This window comes from Salvelinus namaycush, chromosome 12 (genome assembly GCF_016432855.1).
Source record: "Salvelinus namaycush isolate Seneca chromosome 12, SaNama_1.0, whole genome shotgun sequence".
Lineage (NCBI taxonomy): Eukaryota > Metazoa > Chordata > Actinopteri > Salmoniformes > Salmonidae > Salvelinus > Salvelinus namaycush.
The window spans coordinates 2,586,455-2,605,700 of record NC_052318.1 but is presented as its reverse complement, the minus strand read 5'-3'; the positions used below and the strand labels follow the sequence as shown (position 1 = coordinate 2,605,700).

The window sequence follows — 19,246 nt, the reverse complement described above, 5'->3', positions numbered from 1 at the left end:
CCTTCGTTGTGTTTGGGCTGGTGACCAGCCTTCGTTGTGTTTTGGCTGGTGACCAGCCTTCGTTGTGTTTTGGCCGGTCACCAGCTGGTCGTTGTGTTTTGGCTGGTGACCGGCTTTCGTTGTGTTTTTCGATGTGTTTCTTTCAGCAGGGGAGATAGCTGTACTACCAGTGGACATGGCAGTATACTACTAAATGACTACAATGTAAATGTGTGTGTGGGTGCTGTTCTCTCCCTCAGCATTCACAGGATATCAAACCAGAGAGAGAGAGAGACCCCTACTAAAAATACAGCACACACTCTAGTCCCTACCCAGGAACGTACTGAACTCTACATAGCTCAATAATAACCTCAATATGACCGTCAGTCTGCTGGAGTGACGCTATGCGTTACAGAGGCTACAGGATACAGGAGAGAGCCGATGGAATATAATATACTGCCTTCCGTTGTGGGTTGTGGCAGCAAAGCAATCTTTATTTGCATGCAATTAGTGGAAGAGCTGCTCTGGCGTGCTGCATGAAACAGAGGCGTGCTTCACCCGCGCTGAAAGAGTGGCAGACCACTTCTCAGAGGGTCTGTACCTCTTCCTCCCCCATTCACAGACTGACTTCCCCGTAGCTCATAGCATGGCCCAGTTAAGAAGACTCCGGCACGACCTTAAGAAGACCCCGGCGCGACCTTAAGAAGACCCCGGCATGACCTTATAGAGCAGATGGTCTTTGAATGTATAATACACTGTTACTGACAGTGTTACTATACTGGAGAGGACAGGCGAGATGAGAGGAGAGGAGACGAGAGGAGACGAGAGGACAGGACAGGAGTGGAGACGAGAGGAGACGAGAGTCATCCTAATCAACTAATTGTCATGGTCAGAGCTAGACGGTATATATTTTAATACTACTTTTGACCAGGACCCAAGTGGGGCACTATGTTATTTAAAGGATTGAGTCATCTAGGGGATAGGGGGTTATTTTGGGACTCGGTCATCTTCCACTTGAGTTGCATGCTCTTGTTACAGTATATTCCAGTACAGTATTAGAGTCTAGTAGGGCTGGGGGTCAATTCCAATTAAATAATGTCAATTCAGGAAGTAAACTTTAAAGACAATTTAAACATTTTGAAAAAAGTGCATATATTTTCAATGACTTCTCAATGAACTGAGGGAGTAGAAGCTGTTTAGTTCAAAAGTGTACTGCCTTTAAATTGACCTCCTTTAAGTTGGAATTACCCCCAGCCCTGGTGTCTAGCTTTCAGCTTCAGTCAACATACCCTGTACAGTATCCATGGCTGCATATCACATGACCCCTTACTCCCTACATAGTGCACGACCTTTCACCACTATCTGGATATACAGCAAGTCTTTTTTTTATTTTATGTGTATCTATAGGTGATGAGTGGACATAAGTAGTGCACTATGTAGTGACTAGGATATAATTTGAGACACATCCACTGACAGTGAGAATACCAAAGGCAAAGGATACTCCATGATACAACGTTAAGAGAATACTGACCTATTATCTCTACAGAAAGGAACATTCATGGAAAAATATCAACAGAATTCCGTTACTACATCATTGGAATTTTAACATGGGCTCGAGTATTTCCAGACTTCCCGAAGCAGTAGCAGCGTGACAGGCCAAGGGTCGGAAACCTTCTGAGACTCTAAGGATTGTGGGATTTGGAGTTTGTGACTCTAGGCTGTAGACTGGGCCTTGTTCTTCTCCTGGGAACATAGAGGGAGTGTGTTATAGAGCGTAAGGGTAAATAGATAGGCATGTGTGTGTGTGTGTGTGTGTGTGTGTGTGTGTGTGTGTGTGTGTGTGTGTGTGTGTGTGTGTGTGTGTGTGTGTGTGTGTGTGTGAACGTCACCAGAAGTCCCTGCAATAATAGTAAACAAACAAATTATATTTCTAGGGGGTTTAAGGTTAAGGTTAGAATTAGAATTACTGTTAGGGTTAGAATTAGTTTTAGGTTTAGGAGCTAGGGTTAGGCTAAGAGTAAGGGATACGGTTAGTTCTAGGGTTAGGGAAAATAGGATTTTGAATGGGACTGAATTGTGTGTCCCCACAAGATTAGCTGTACAAGACTGTGTATGTGGTCTTACCCTGCTAGGTCTGAGGTCTGTAGCAGGGCTGGAAGGGGAGGGGCTGGGAGATTTCCCCGAGCAAGGAGTGGACAGGTGACTGGTTGGATTCCCGTTTACTAGTGAGAGAGACAGAGAGAGACAGAGAGAGACAGAGAGAGAGAGAGAGACAGAGAGAGACAGAGAGAGACAGAGAGACAGAGAGAGACAGAGAGAGACAGACAGACAAATGAGGTGGAAACTGAGCTGCACTTCCTAACCTCCTGCCCATTGTATGACCATATTAGAGACACATATTTCCCTCAGATTACACAGATGCACAAAGAATTAAAAAACAAACCCAATTTTGATAAACTCCCATATCTACTGGGTGAAATACCACAGTGTTCCATCACAGCAGCAAGATTTGTGACCTGTTGCCACAAGAAAAGGGCAACCAGTGAAGAACAAACACCATTGCAAATACAACCCATATTTATGCTTATTTATTTTCCCTTGTGTACTTTAACTATTTGCACATTGTTACAACACTGTATATATACATAATATGACATTTGAAATGTCTTTATTGTTTTGAAACTTCTGTATGTGTAATGTTACTGTACATTTTTATTGTTTATTTCACTTTTGTATGTTATCTACCTCACTTGCTTTGGCAATGTTAACACATGTTTCCCATGCCAATAAAGCCCCTTGAATTGAATTGAATTGAGAGACAGAGAAAAAACAGGGCACAGTGAGTGAATGAATAAAGTTCAACAGCAGTATTACCTAGAACCCAGTTATATTACTGTCTGTCTCAGAACAACAGCAGTATTACCTAGAACCCAGTTATATTACTGTCTGTCTCAGAACAACAGCAGTATTACCTAGAACCCAGTTATATTACTGTCTCAGAACAACAGCAGTATTACCTAGAACCCTGTTATATTACTGTCTCAGAACAACAGCAGTATTACCTAGAACCCTGTTACATTACTGTCTCAGAACAACAGCAGTATTACCTAGAACCCAGTTATATTACTGTCTGTCTCAGAACAACAGCAGTATTACCTAGAACCCTGTTATATTACTGTCTGTCTCAGAACAACAGCAGTATTACCTAGAACCCAGTTATATTACTGTCTGTCTCAGAACAACAGCAGTATTACCTAGAACCCTGTTATATTACTGTCTCAGAACAACAGCAGTATTACCTAGAACCCTATTATATTACTGTCTCAGAACAACAGCAGTATTACCTAGAACCCAGTTATATTACTGTCTGTCTCAGAACAGCAGTATTACCTAGAACCCTGTTATATTACTGTCTCAGAACAACAGCAGTATTACCTAGAACCCAGTTATATTACTGTCTGTCTCAGAACAACAGCAGTATTACCTAGAACCCAGTTATATTACTGTCTGTCTCAGAACAACAGCAGTATTACCTAGAACCCAGTTATATTACTGTCTCAGAACAACAGCAGTATTACCTAGAACCCTATTATATTACTGTCTCAGAACAACAGCAGTATTACCTAGAACCCAGTTATATTACTGTCTGTCTCAGAACAGCAGTATTACCTAGAACCCTGTTATATTACTGTCTCAGAACAACAGCAGTATTACCTAGAACCCAGTTATATTACTGTCTGTCTCAGAACAACAGCAGTATTACCTAGAACCCAGTTATATTACTGTCTCAGAACAACAGCAGTATTACCTAGAACCCTGTTATATTACTGTCTCAGAACAACAGCAGTATTACCTAGAACCCTGTTACATTACTGTCTCAGAACAACAGCAGGATTACCTAGAACCCAGTAATATTACTGTCTGTCTCAGAACAACAGCAGTATTACCTAGAACCCTGTTATATTACTGTCTGTCTCAGAACAACAGCAGTATTACCTAGAACCCTGTTATATTACTGTCTGTCTCAGAACAACAGCAGTATTACCTAGAACCCAGTTATATTACTGTCTGTCTCAGAACAACAGCAGTATTACCTAGAACCCAGTTATATTACTGTCTGTCTCAGAAAAACAGCAGTATTACCTAGAACCCTGTTATATTACTGTCTCAGAACAACAGCAGTATTACCTAGAACCCTATTATATTACTGTCTCAGAACAACAGCAGTATTACCTAGAACCCAGTTATATTACTGTCTGTCTCAGAACAGCAGTATTACCTAGAACCCTGTTATATTACTGTCTCAGAACAACAGCAGTATTACCTAGAACCCAGTTATATTACTGTCTGTCTCAGAACAACAGCAGTATTACCTAGAACCCTGTTATATTACTGTTTTAGAACAGCAGTATTACCTAGAACCCAGTTATATTACTGTCTGTCTCAGAACAACAGCAGTATTACCTAGAACCCTGTTATATTACTGTTACGCACGCCTCTGAGAAGAGGGAACGCAACTCCCTGCTGCAACTCAACTCCCTGTGAAGTGTAAGAGGTATGGACTGTAGGCGTGAGTAAGGACGACAAAGGCAGATTTTACCGTTACTAGGATTTATTTCCTTAATGTAATATGGGGAAAAGGGGCTGGACGGAACCAAAGCAAAGAAAGTAAATATCAAAACTTCCCCCTTTCCTATCTAACCTGCCTACCCACCACTTACCTATCTTAGCACTACCTGGTGCCCTAACCAAAATACAGGGGGTGGTCCGCCCAGGTCTTACCTAGTGTGCCTAGACAGTGAATATACTACGGGTATATGTATGCCCGCGGGCCTCTTGCCTAAGCACTCCCAAAGTGCCTTCTCCTTCCCCCCTGGGAACAAATGAAACAGAACAATTATTAACAAACAATTTCAATAATCAAAACAGTGCGTCCTATAACACATAAGACATAACCAATCAGCTCCCTCAGCAACAACTTATATAGTACATACCAAATCTCTGAGAAACAACCAACACTTTATCACAATCAAATTCTCAAGCAAGGATCTCTCTCTCTCCAATCTTTCCAAAATCTTCTCTCTCTAATGATTTCTCTCCCTCCACAAAAAGATCCCTTTTCCTGAACAGAACACTGGCTTTTATATTCCTCAGGTGGCAAAGGTAATTAGTGTCAGCTGCTTCTTGACGAGGGGGCGTGGTCAGCTCTCCAATTATCAATTAGCCATGGAGAACTCAGGAAGCTATCTCCTGAAACACACACTCAAATACATACCACAACACAGAAAACTGGGGAACGTAACAATTACTGTCTAAGAACAACAGCAGTATTACCTAGAACCCTGTTATATTACTGTCTCAGAACAACAGCAGTATTACCTAAAACCCAGTTATATTACTGTCTGTCTCAGAACAACAGCAGTATTACCTAGAACCCAGTTATATTACTGTCTGTCTCAGAACAACAGCAGTATTACCTAGAACCCTGTTATATTACTGTCTCAGAACAACAGCAGTATTACCTAGAACCCTGTTATATTACTGTCTCAGAACAACAGCAGTATTACCTAGAACCCTGTTATATTACTGTCTCAGAACAACAGCAGTATTACCTAGAACCCAGTTATATTACTGTTTTAGAACAACAGCAGTATTACCTAGAACCCAGTTATATTACTGTTTTAGAACAACAGCAGTATTACCTAGAACCCAGTTATATTACTGTCTGTCTCAGAACAACAGCAGTATTACCTAGAACCCTGTTATATTACTGTCTGTCTCAGAACAACAGCAGTATTACCTAGAACCCAGTTATATTACTGTCTGTCTCAGAACAACAGCAGTATTACCTAGAACCCTGTTATATTACTGTCTGTCTCAGAACAACAGCAGTATTACCTAGAACCCTGTTATATTACTGTCTCAGAACAACAGCAGTATTACCTAGAACCCTGTTACATTACTGTCTCAGAACAACAGCAGTATTACCTAGAACCCAGTTATATTACTGTCTGTCTCAGAACAACAGTGTATTACCTAGAACCCAGTTATAATACGGTCTGTCTCAGAACAACAGCAGTTTGACCTAGAACCCTGTTATATTACTCTCTGTCTCAGAACAACAGCAGTATTACCTAGAACCCAGTTATATTACTGTCTCAGAACAACATCGGTATTACCTAGAACCCTGTTATATTACTGTCTGTCTCAGAATAACAGCGGTATTACCTAGAACCCTGTTATATTACTGTCTGTCTCAGAATAGCAGTTTGACCTAGAACCCTGTTAGATTACTGTCTGTCTCAGAACAACAGTGGTATTACCTAGAACCCAGTTATATTACTGTCTGTCTCAGAACAACAGCAGTATTACCTAGAACCCTGTTATATTAATGTCTCAGAACAACAGCGGAAATACCTAGAACAGGGTTTCTCAAACTCGGTCCTGGGCCCCACGGTTGCACGTTTAGTTTTTTTGCCCTAGCACTACACAGCTGGTTCAAATAATCAAAGCTTGACGATGAGTTGGTTATTTGAACCAGCTGTGTAGTTCAAGGGTAAAAACCAAAACGTGCAACCGGGGGGCCCAGGACCGAGTTTGAGAAACCCTGTTCTAGAACACTGTACTATTACTCAGAACAAATAACACAATCTCCCTCCACGTCCATAGAAATGAGAAGGGAAGGAGGAGAGCTGGGTGGACGAGAAAGGGATGAGGAGGAGGAGGAAGAAGAGGAATATAAACCCATGTTTTTCAATGCAGGTACACTCTTAGAAAAAAAGGTGCTAAGTAGAACCATACAGGGTCGGTCAGTAGAACCACACAGGGTCAGTCAGTAGAACCATACAGGGTCGGTCAGTAGAACCATACAGGGTCGGTCAGTAGAACCATACAGGGTCGGTCAGTAGAACCATACAGGGTCAGTCAGTAGAACCATACAGGGTCGGTCAGTAGAACCATACAGGGTCGGTCAGTAGAACCACACAGGGTCAGTCAGTAGAACCATACAGGGTCGGTCAGTAGAACCATACAGGGTCGGTCAGTAGAACCATACAGGGTCGGTCAGTAGAACCATACAGGGTCAGTCAGTAGAACCATACAGGGTCGGTCAGTAGAACCATACAGGGTCGGTCAGTAGAACCATACAGGGTCGGTCAGTAGAACAATACAGGGTCGGTCAGTAGAACCACACAGGGTCGGTCAGTAGAACCACACAGGGTCGGTCAGTAGAACCACACAGGGTCGGTCAGGGTCGGTCAGTAGAACCATACAGGGTCGGTCAGTAGAACCAGACAGGGTCGGTCAGTAGAACCAGACAGGGTCGGTCAGTAGAACCATACAGGGCCGGTCAGGGTCGGTCAGTAGAACCATACAGGGTCGGTCAGTAGAACCACACAGGGTCGGCCAGTAGAACCACACAGGGTCGGTCAGTAGAACCATACAGGGTCGGTCAGTAGAACCACACAGGGTCGGTCAGTAGAACCACACAGGGTCGGTCAGGGTCGGTCAGTAGAACCATACAGGGTCGGTCAGTAGAACCATACAGGGTCAGTCAGTAGAACCACACAGGGTCGGTCAGTAGAACCATACAGGGTCGGTCAGTAGAACCATACAGGGTCGGTCAGTAGAACCATACAGGGTCGGTCAGTAGAACCATACAGGGTCGGTCAGTAGAACCACACAGGGTCGGTCAGTAGAACCATACAGGGTCAGTCAGTAGAACCATACAGGGTCGGTCAGTAGAACCATACAGGGTCGGTCAGTAGAACCATACAGGGTCGGTCAGTAGAACCATACAGGGTCGGTCAGTAGAACCATACAGGGTCGGTCAGTAGAACCATACAGGGTCGGTCAGTAGAACCACACAGGGTCGGTCAGTAGAACCATACAGGGTCAGTCAGTAGAACCATACAGGGTCGGTCAGTAGAACCATACAGGGTCGGTCAGTAGAACCATACAGGGTCGGTCAGTAGAACCACACAGGGTCGGTCAGTAGAACCATACAGGGTCAGTAAGTAGAACCATACAGGGTCGGTCAGTAGAACCATACAGGGTTGGTCAGTAGAACCACACAGGGTCGGTTAGTAGAACCATACAGGGTCGGTCAGTAGAACCACACAGGGTCGGTCAGTAGAACAATACAGGGTCGGTCAGTAGAACCATACAGGGTCGGTCAGTAGAACCATACAGGGTCGGTTAGTAGAACCATACAGGGTCGGTCAGTAGAACCACACAGGGTCGGTCAGTAGAACCACACAGGGTCGGTCAGTAGAACAATACAGGGTCGGTCAGTAGAACCATACAGGGTCGGTCAGTAGAACCATACAGGGTCGGTTAGTAGAACCATACAGGGTCGGTCAGTAGAACCATACAGGGTCGGTTAGTAGAACCACACAGGGTCGGTCAGTAGAACCACACAGGGTCGGTCAGTAGAACCACACAGGGTCGGTCAGTAGAACCATGCAGGGTCGGTCAGTAGAACCACACAGGGTCGGTCAGTAGAACCACACAGGGTCGGTCAGTAGAACAATACAGGGTCGGTCAGTAGAACCATACAGGGTCGGTTAGTAGAACCATACAGGGTCGGTCAGTAGAACCATACAGGGTCGGTCAGTAGAACCACACAGGGTCGGTCAGTAGAACCATACAGGGTCGGTCAGGGTCGGTCAGTAGAACCACACAGGGTCGGTCAGTAGAACCATACAGGGTCGGTCAGTAGAACCATACAGGGTCGGTCAGTAGAACCATACAGGGTCGGCCAGTAGAACCATACAGGGTCGGTCAGTATAACCATACAGGGTCGGTCAGTAGAACCATACAGGGTCGGTCAGTAGAACCACACAGGGTCGGTCAGTAGAACCACACAGGGTCGGTCAGGGTCGGTCAGTAGAACCATACAGGGTCGGTCAGTAGAACCACACAGGGTCGGTCAGTAGAACCATACAGGGCCGGTCAGGGTAGGTCAGTAGAACCACACAGGGTCGGTCAGTAGAACCATACAGGGCCGGTCAGGGTAGGTCAGTAGAACCACACAGGGTCGGTCAGTAGAACCATACAGGGTCGGTCAGGGTCGGTCAGTAGAACCATACAGGGTCGGTCAGTATAACCATACAGGGTCGGTCAGTAGAACCATACAGGTTCGGTCAGTAGAACCATACAGGGTCGGTCAGTAGAACCATACAGGGTCGGTCAGTAGAACCATACAGGGTCGGTCAGTAGAACCATACAGGGTCGGTTAGTAGAACCATACAGGGTCGGTTAGTAGAACCATACAGGGTCGGTCAGTAGAACCATACAGGGTTGGTCAGTAGAACCACACAGGGTCGGTCAGTAGAACCATACAGGGTCGGTCAGTAGAACCATACAGGGCCGGTCAGGGTAGGTCAGTAGAACCACACAGGGTCGGTCAGTAGAACCATACAGGGCCGGTCAGGGTAGGTCAGTAGAACCACACAGGGTCGGTCAGTAGAACCATACAGGGTCGGTCAGGGTCGGTCAGTAGAACCATACAGGGTCGGTCAGTATAACCATACAGGGTCGGTCAGTAGAACCATACAGGGTCGGTCAGTAGAACCATACAGGGTCGGTCAGTAGAACCATACAGGGTCGGTTAGTAGAACCATACAGGGTCGGTCAGTAGAACCATACAGGGTCGGTCAGTAGAACCATACAGGGTCGGTCAGTAGAACCATACAGGGTCGGTCAGTAGAACCATACAGGGTCGGTTAGTAGAACCATACAGGGTCGGTCAGTAGAACCATACAGGGTTGGTCAGTAGAACCACACAGGGTCGGTCAGTAGAACCACACAGGGTTGGTCAGTAGAACCACACAGGGTCGGTCAGTAGAACCATACAGGGTTCTTCGGTTTGTCCCCATAGGGGAACCATTTTTGGTGCAGAGGGTCTACTTAGAACCCTCATTGAAGGGTTCTTCATAGAACCCCCTGTAAATGGGTCTACCTAGAACCCTCTATGAACAGTTCCACCAGCCTTTTTAGCCTTTAAAATTGTATTATTTATGATAATATAAATCTTTTAAGGTTTTTATTGGAGGACCTAGTTATACCCTAACACAGTGGTGTTAGGAAACTTCTGGTTTACAGGCCACATCCGGCCTGGGAGTCAAATTTTGCTGGCTTGTGAAGAGATGTGTTGCAATCCAGCTAGAATTACAATATCCAACAAGTGGAATTGTTAACCACCTGCATTCAAAATGACTGCCAGGGTTTTAAAAAATGTAATACTGAGACAGGCTCAATCATATAAACTGGAACAACCATTTCAGTAACGGGTGCTATAAATCCAACCGATTGGATTAGGTTAGAAAATTGTGTGTTATTTATCTTTGTGCGAGACGTGCTTTGATAATGCAACCTATGGATTACAGAATAAAGTTAGATATTTTCACGCGAGACAGGAGTCAGGATTTTGCGTTTCAGTGGGATCGGAAGGACAGAAAAACAACCGAGGTATGTGACTCAATAGATACACAACACACTTGATTTAGACTACATTATTGCATGCTGAATGTTTTTTGATTAGTGATCTGTGTGAGCAAACAAATAAATGAGCTACCTCTTCAGCCAGAGATCAATTAACCTTAATAGACCAAATCACATTGATTGATTATCAGACAAGCTTTTGATGGGGAGTACAATAGGACAGGCTGCTACAACATCCACTTCCATAACAAAGATCTGACATTGATTTATCTGGATGAGTCACCGCACGCTTGTCTTAAAACCTGTTGAGGATAGAGGGCGCTATTTTCACTTTAGGGAAAAATCGTGCCCAATTTAAACGGCCTCGTACTCTATTCTTGCTCGTACAATATGCATATTATTATTACTATTGGATAGAAAACACTCTCAAGTTTATAAAACCGTTTGAATTATATCTGTGAGTAAAACAGAACTCATTTTGCAGCAAACTTCCTGTCAGAAAGTGAAAAATCTGAAATCGAGGCTCTGTTCCAGGGCCTCCCTATTAATTTGCTTGAAATCTATTAGTATACATGCACTTCATACGCCTTCCAATAGATGTCAATAGGCTGTGAGAGGTGAAATGGAGTGTATAGGTATTTCTATGGTGAAAAGAGGCCTCTTGGAATGACAGGACCCCAATTTCCTCTGTTCAGGATGACGCGGGATGGACATCAGCTTTGGCTTCTGAAAAGCTTTCCCTATAGACGTGTAATATCTCCGGCTTTGATTTTATTTGATAAATGTGACAATATCATCGTAAAGTATGTTTTTTCAATATAGTTTAATCAGATTATTGAATTTTTTTCGGGAGTTTTGGCGTGTTCCGTTCACTGCGTTTGTTCACGAAGGAGAGCTTAGCGGCACTTGGCTAGTTTTGCTTGCTAATTCGCGAGGGAAAAAGGCCATTCTAAAACCAAACAACGATTGTTCTGGACAAAGGACCACTTGTACAACATTCTGATGGAAGATCATCAAAAGTAGGACCCATTTATCATATATCTGTCGAAAATTGTTTACTATTAGTTTGCGCCCAGATTTTGGGCGCTCTCTCGCCATAACGTAAGCTGGATGTCATACTGAAGTTATTTTTAGAATTCTAACACGGCGATTGCATTAAGAACTAGTGTATCTATCATTTCCTATACAACATGTATTTTTTAGTAAAGTTTATGAATAGTTATTTGGTCAGAATAGGTGAGTGTCAGAAATAGATCCGGACATTCTGGGAAAAAGATGCTACATGTTCACAATGTATAACCACGGAATTCAGCTCTAAATATGCACATTTTCGAACAAACCATATATGTATTGTGTAATATGATGTTATAGGACTGTCATCTGATGGAGTTTGAGAAGGTTAGTGAAAAAATGTATATCTTTTGCTGGTTTATTCGCTATGCTAACGTGCCTAACGAATCAATGCTGTTGTGTGGTTGGCTATTGTAGTAAGCTAATATAATGCTATATTGTGTTTTCGCTGTAAAACACTTAAAGAATCGGAAATATTGGCTGGATTCACAAGATGTTTGTCTTTCATTTGCTGTACACCATGTATTTTTCATAAATGTTTTATGATGAGTATTTAGGTATTTCAATTTGGTCTCTGTAATTACTCTGGCTGCTTCGGTGCTATTTCCGATTGTAGCTGCAATGTAAAACTATGATTTATACCTCAAATATGCACATTTTTCGAACAAAACATAGATTTATTGAATAACATGTTATAAGACTGTCATCTGATGAAGTTGTTTCTTGGTTAGTTTGGTTGGTTCTTGGTTAGTTTGGTTGGTTTTGTGCATGCTACCTGTGCTGTGAAAAATGTCTGTGCTTTTTGTATTTGGTGGTGAGCTAACATAAATATACGTGGTGTTTTCGCTGTAAAACATTTTAAAAATCGGACATGTTGGCTGGATTCACAAGATGTTTATCTTTCATTTGCTGTATTGGACTTGTTAATGTGTGAAAGTTAAATATTTAAAAAATATATTTTTTGAATTTCGCGCTCTGCCTTTTCAGTGGAATGTGGGAGGAGTGGCGCTAGAGGAACCCCTGTCCTAGACAGGTTAATAAAGCAGCGAGATGGCGATGTCCAAATCAACAGGATGCTGACATTATAATCCAGGAGAGCACACACGACTAGCGCTTTCATTTAGCATAACCGCTGTATATGACTCTGGGAGTTTCACTATAAGCAAAAATGTGATACAAGCCTTCAATTGCATTAGCCAACTTTATTCCCTTATTTTCATCATTATGTTGATCGTAACTAAGGTGAGTTTTCCTTTCTCTGAGCTTTTTCTAGCACAAATGGCTGTTTCCTCGTCTCCTCGCTCCGCTGCTGCTGGGCCCAATGTCTGTTTCCTCGTCTCCTCGCTCCGCTGCTGCTGGGCCCAATGGCTGTTTCCTCGTCTCCTCGCTCCGCTGCTGCTGGGGCCAATGGCTGTTTCCTCGTCTCCTCACTCCTCTGCTGCTGGCTGTTTCCTCGTCTCCTCACTCCGCTGCTGCTGGGACCAATGGCTGTTTCCTCGTCTCCTCACTCCGCTGCTGCTGGGACCAATGGCTGTTTCCTCGTCTCCTCACTCCTCTGCTGCTGGGACCAATGGCTGTTTCCTCGTCTCCTCACTCCGCTGCTGCTGGGCCCAATGGCTGTTTCCTCATCTCCTAACTCTGCTGCTGCTGGGCCCAATGGCTGTTTCCTCGTCTCCTAACTCTGCTGCTGCTGGGCCCAATGGCTGTTTCCTCGTCTCCTAACTCTGCTGCTGCTGGGCCCAATGGCTGTTTCCTCGTCTCCTAACTCTGCTGCTGCTGGGCCCAGTGGCTGTTTCCTCGTCTCCTAACTCTGCTGCTGCTGGGCCCAGTGGCTGTTTCCTCGTCTCCTAACTCTGCTGCTGCTGGGCCCAGTGGCTGTTTCCTCGTCTCCTAACTCTGCTGCTGCTGGGCCCAGTGGCTGTTTCCTCGTCTCCTAACTCTGCTGCTGCTGGGCCCAGTGGCTGTTTCCTCGTCTCCTAACTCTGCTGCTGCTGGGCCCAGTGGCTGTTTCCTCGTCTCCTAACTCTGCTGCTGCTGGGCCCAATGGCTGTTTCCTCGTCTCCTAACTCTGCTGCTGCTGGGCCCAGTGGCTGTTTCCTCGTCTCCTAACTCTGCTGCCTCCCCCCCTCCGCCACGTTGTTCTAAACACCTTTTTTAAATCAATATAAAGCCTCTCATTTTAATACACCAATGGTATTGTCTTATTCTCTTACCTAATTTAAATAAGTACCACCTTGCTCACAGAAGGGCGTGTTTTAATTGCCTAGGTAATACTACAGTAAATACTACATTCACGTCTGTAAGAACACTACAGTAAATACTACAGTAAATACTACAGTAAATACTACAGTAAATACTACAGTCATGTCTGTAAGAACACTACAGTAAATACTACAGTAAATACTACAGTAAATACTACAGTAAATACTACAGTCATGTCTGTAAGAACACTACAGTAAATACTACAGTAAATACTACAGTAAATACTACAGTCATGTCTGTAAGAACAGTACAGTAAATACTACAGTAAACACTACAGTAAATACTACAGTAAATGCTACAGTCATGTCTGTAAGAACACTACAGTAAATACTACAGTAAACACTACAGTAAATACTACAGTCATGTCTGTAAGAACACTAGAGTAAATACTACAGTAAATACTACAGTCATGTCTGTAAGAACACTACAGTAAATACTACAGTAAACACTACAGTAAATACTACAGTAAATACTACAGTCATGTCTGTAAGAACACTACAGTAAATACTACAGTAAATACTACAGTCATGTCTGTAAGAACACTACAGTAAATACTACAGTAAATACTACAGTAAATACTACAGTAAATACTACAGTAAATACTACAGTCATGTCTGTAAGAACACTACAGTAAATACTACAGTAAATACTACAGTAAATACTACAGTCATGTCTGTAAGAACAGTACAGTAAATACTACAGTAAACACTACAGTAAATACTACAGTAAATACTACAGTCATGTCTGTAAGAACACTACAGTAAATACTACAGTAAACACTACAGTAAATACTACAGTAAATACTACATTCATGTCTGTAAGAACACTAGAGTAAATACTACAGTAAATACTACAGTCATGTCTGTAAGAACACTACAGTAAATACTACAGTAAACACTACAGTAAATACTACAGTAAATACTACAGTCATGTCTGTAAGAACACTACAGTAAATACTACAGTAAATACTACAGTCATGTCTGTAAGAACACTACAGTAAATACTACAGTAAATACTACAGTAAATACTACAGTAAATACTACAGTCATGTCTGTAAGAACACTACAGTAAATACTACAGTAAATACTACAGTAAATACTACAGTAAACACTACAGTAAATACTACAGTAAACACTACAGTAAATACTACAGTAAATACTACAGTAAACACTACAGTAAATACTACAGTAAACACTACAGTAAATACTACAGTAAATACTACATTCATGTCTGTAAGAACACTACAGTAAATACTACAGTAAACACTACAGTAAATACTACAGTCATGTCTGTAAGAACACTACAGTAAATACTACAGTAAATACTACATTCATGTCTGTAAGAACACTACAGTAAATACTACAGTAAATACTACAGTAAATACTACAGTCATGTCTGTAAGAACACTACAGTAAATACTACAGTAAATACTACAGTCATGTCTGTAAGAACACTACAGTAAATACTACAGTAAATACTACAGTAAATACTACAGTCATGTCTGTAAGAACACTACAGTAAATACTACAGTAAACACTACAGTAAATACTACAGTCACGTCTGTAAGAACACTACAGCAAATACTACGTAAATACTACATGCATGTCTGTTAAAACACTACAGTAAATACTACTGTAAATACTACATGCATGTCTGTTAAAACACTACAGTAAATACTACAGTAAATACTTCAGTCATGTCTGTAAGAACACTTAAGTAAATACTACATTCATGTCTGTAAAAATACTTCAGTAAATACTACAGTAAATACTACAGTCATGTCTGTAAGAACACTACAGTAAATACTACAGTAAATACTACAGTCATGTCTGTAAGAACACTACAGTAAATACTACAGTAAACACTACAGTAATGTATGTAAGAACACTACAGTAAATTCTACAGTCATGTATGTCTCGCCCAACTACCACAATACGCAGCCCACCTCCCAAATCTCCCACCTCTCCTCCAACTTCCCCTAAACCAAACCCATATTTCAATCCCTCACCTCTTCCCCAACTTCCTCTAAACCAAGCCCATATTTCAATCCCTCACCTCTCCTCCAACTTCCTCTAAACCAAGCCCATATTTCAATCCCTCACCTCTCCTCCAACTTCCCCTAAACCAAACCCATATTTCAATCCCTCACCTCTTCCCCAACTTCCTCTAAACCAAGCCCATATTTCAATCCCTCACCTCTCCTCCAACTTCCTCTAAACCAAACCCATATTTCAATCCCTCACCTCTTCCCCAACTTCCTCTAAACCAAGCCCATATTTCAATCCCTCACCTCTTTCCCAACTTCACCTAAACCAAACCCATATTTCAATCCCTCACCTCTCCTCCAACTTCCCCTAAACCAAGCCCATATTTCAATCCCTCACCTCTTTCCCAACTTCCCCTAAACCAAACCCATATTTCAATCCCTCACCTCTCCTCCAACTTCCCCTAAACCAAGCCCATATTTCAATCCCTCACCTCTCCTCCAACTTCCTCTAAACCAAGCCCATATTTCAATCCCTCACCTCTCCTCCAACTTCCTCTAAACCAAACCCATATTTCAATCCCTCACCTCTCCTCCAACTTCCCCTAAACCAAGCCCATATTTCAATCTCTCACCTCTCCTCTAACTTCCCCTAAACCAAGCCCATATTTCAATCCCTCACCTCTTTCCCAACTTCCCCTAAACCAAACCCATATTTCAATCCCTCACCTCTCCTCCAACTTCCCCTACACCAAGCCCATATTTCAATCCCTCACCTCTTTCCCAACTTCCCCTAAACCAAACCCATATTTCAATCCCTCACCTCTCCTCCAACTTCCCCTAAACCAAACCCATATTTCAATCCCTCACCTCTCCTCCAACTTCCCCTAAACCAAGCCCATATTTCAATCCCTCACCTCTTTCCCAACTTCCCCTAAACCAAACCCATATTTCAATCCCTCACCTCTCCTCCAACTTCCCCTAAACCAAACCCATATTTCAATCCCTCACCTCTTCCCCAACTTCCTCTAAACCAAACCCATATTTCAATCCCTCACCTCTCCTCCAACTTCCCCTAAACCAAACCCATATTTCAATCCCTCACCTCTTCCCCAACTTCCTCTAAACCAAACCCATATTTCAATCCCTCACCTCTCCTCCAACTTCCCCTAAACCAAACCCATATTTCAATCCCTCACCTCTCCTCCAACTTCCCCTAAACCAAGCCCATATTTCAATCCCTCACCTCTTTCCCAACTTCCCCTAAACCAAACCCATATTTCAATCCCTCACCTCTCCTCCAACTTCCCCTAAACCAAACCCATATTTCAATCCCTCACCTCTTCCCCAACTTCCTCTAAACCAAACCCATATTTCAATCCCTCACCTCTCCTCCAACTTCCCCTAAACCAAACCCATATTTCAATCCCTCACCTCTTCCCCAACTTCCTCTAAACCAAACCCATATTTCAATCCCTCACCTCTCCTCCAACTTCCCCTAAACCAAGCCTATATTTCAATCCCTCACCTCTTCCCCAACTTCCTCTAAACCAAGCCTATATTGTGTGTGTGTTCCAGTCTTACCGGATCCTGCGGGGGACTTGCTGCCTCTAGACAGGCCCATGGAGCGCGGAGAACCACGGCTGGTCACAGGGGCGGACATTTTACCAAAGACCACTGACTTCATGACACGACACTCTGGAACAGCAGGAGAAGAGAAAAGATGATCGAGACTGTGTGTGTTACCCTTCAGTGCCTTGATCACACAATGGCAGCAGATAGCACCTGAGATTCTGCTACCCTCCTACATTGTCATTTCCTTTAACGTGATTCACCCACCAGACCTGGGATTCAAACCAGCAACTCTCAGGTCTCTAGTCTACCTCTTTAACCTCTAAGGAGAGAGACTCTCCCTTCATGTCATCAACCTGCACCCAAAACATGTATTTAATGAAACATTATGTCTAATTAACCAAGCTTCATTATATCTGATTAACCTAGCTTCATCTATGAGTCTCTTCACACTTACTACACTTTTCATACAAATACCATTGGACAATAGCGGACGATACTGCCACTACTGTTGGCCATATCTTCAATTGTATAGTAAATCCCCCTGAAAGCTTTTTTCAGGATCGGTGGGTCACCTGCGGGACAGTTGATATAATGTAGGCTAATGCCTACCACTTTCCATCCATTTGTATTGCAGACCCTCATGCCAAATTGAATTGAAGGCTTTTTTTGAAATCAACCAAGCATGAGAAGACTTGGCCTTTGTTTTGATAAGTTTGTAATGTGAATTAGGGTGTGCAGGGTGAATACGTGGTCTGTCGTACGGTAACTTGGTAAAAAGCCAATTTGCCATTTGCTCAGTACATTGTTTTCACTGAGGAAATGTACAAGTCTGCTGTTAATGATAATGCAGAGTATTTCCCCAAGGTTGCTGTTGAAGCATATCCCACTGTAGTTATTGGGGTCAAATTTGTCTCCACTTTTGTGGATTGGGTTGATCAGTCCTTAGTTCCAAATATTGGGGAAGATGCCAGAGCTGAGGATGATGTTAAAGAGTTTTAGTGTAGCCAATTGGAATTTGTGGTGTGGATATTTTATAATTTCATTGAGGATACCATCAACACCACAGGCCATTTTAGGCTGGAAGGTTTGTATTTTGTCCTGTTGTTCATTCAATGTAATTGGAGAATCCAGTGGGTTCTGGTAGTCTTTAGTAGGTGATTCTAAGATTTGTATTTGATCATGTATATGTTTTTGCTGTTTGTTCTTTGTTATAGAGCCAAAAAGATTGGAGAAGTGGTTTATCCACACATCTCCATTTTGAATAGATAATTATTTGTGTTGTTGTTTGTTTAGTGTTTTCCAATTTTCCCAGAAATGGTGAGTCAATGGATTCTTCAGTTACATTGAGCTGATTTCTGACGTGCTGTTCCTTCTTTTTCCGTAGTGCATTTCTGTATTGTTTTAGTGATTCACCATAGTGGAGGTGTAGGCTCAGGTTTTCTGAGGAGGGACGGAGGAATGAGACAAAATAAGAGAAGATGAAAGAGATGGGGAATAACTAGTGACCTGTGGGATGATACTTTCTTGGAGGGAAGAGGGGGAGGGAGAGGAACAAAGAGAGAGAAAGAAAGAGGACATGAAATGAGAGAGGGAGGGAGAGATATTACTGTTTGCTTTTTGAAAATGGATGAAAAGGGATTAAGAGACGCTACGATTAGGATGGGAACCGGAACATGGAGCACCACCAGGCAAATTTAACAGGCCAAATGTCCCCTTCAAAAATGTGAAAGATGCCAACACCTACGAAATCGGGATTTGTCCAAATACCCAGTAAGGGAAAACCCAAACACCGTAACTGCTGCTGATCATTAGCCCCCCGCATTCCATTCCTGACAGATTCTACGGTATCGGTTACGTACACTGAAAAAATATTTTGTGTTAGTTCCTCTTACAAAAATGTAGACAACTATTTGCCTCAGATTTTTGAGTATT

General features: G+C 42.9%; 1 protein-coding gene across 1 annotated transcript in view; it reads right to left on the bottom strand.

The window, feature by feature from the left end:
* Window positions 1–1,692: 1,692 nt before the first annotated feature.
* Window positions 1,693–19,246, bottom strand: part of LOC120056735 (serine/threonine-protein kinase DCLK1-like) — a 52,958-nt gene continuing 35,404 nt past the window's right edge. Inside the window, exons 4-6 of the mRNA XM_039004942.1 lie at window positions 17,324–17,437; window positions 2,104–2,201; window positions 1,693–1,722 (exon numbers count right to left, since the gene is read on the bottom strand). Coding sequence (XP_038860870.1) covers window positions 1,693–1,722; window positions 2,104–2,201; window positions 17,324–17,437 — 242 coding nt within the window. The remainder of the gene's footprint in view (window positions 1,723–2,103; window positions 2,202–17,323; window positions 17,438–19,246) is intronic.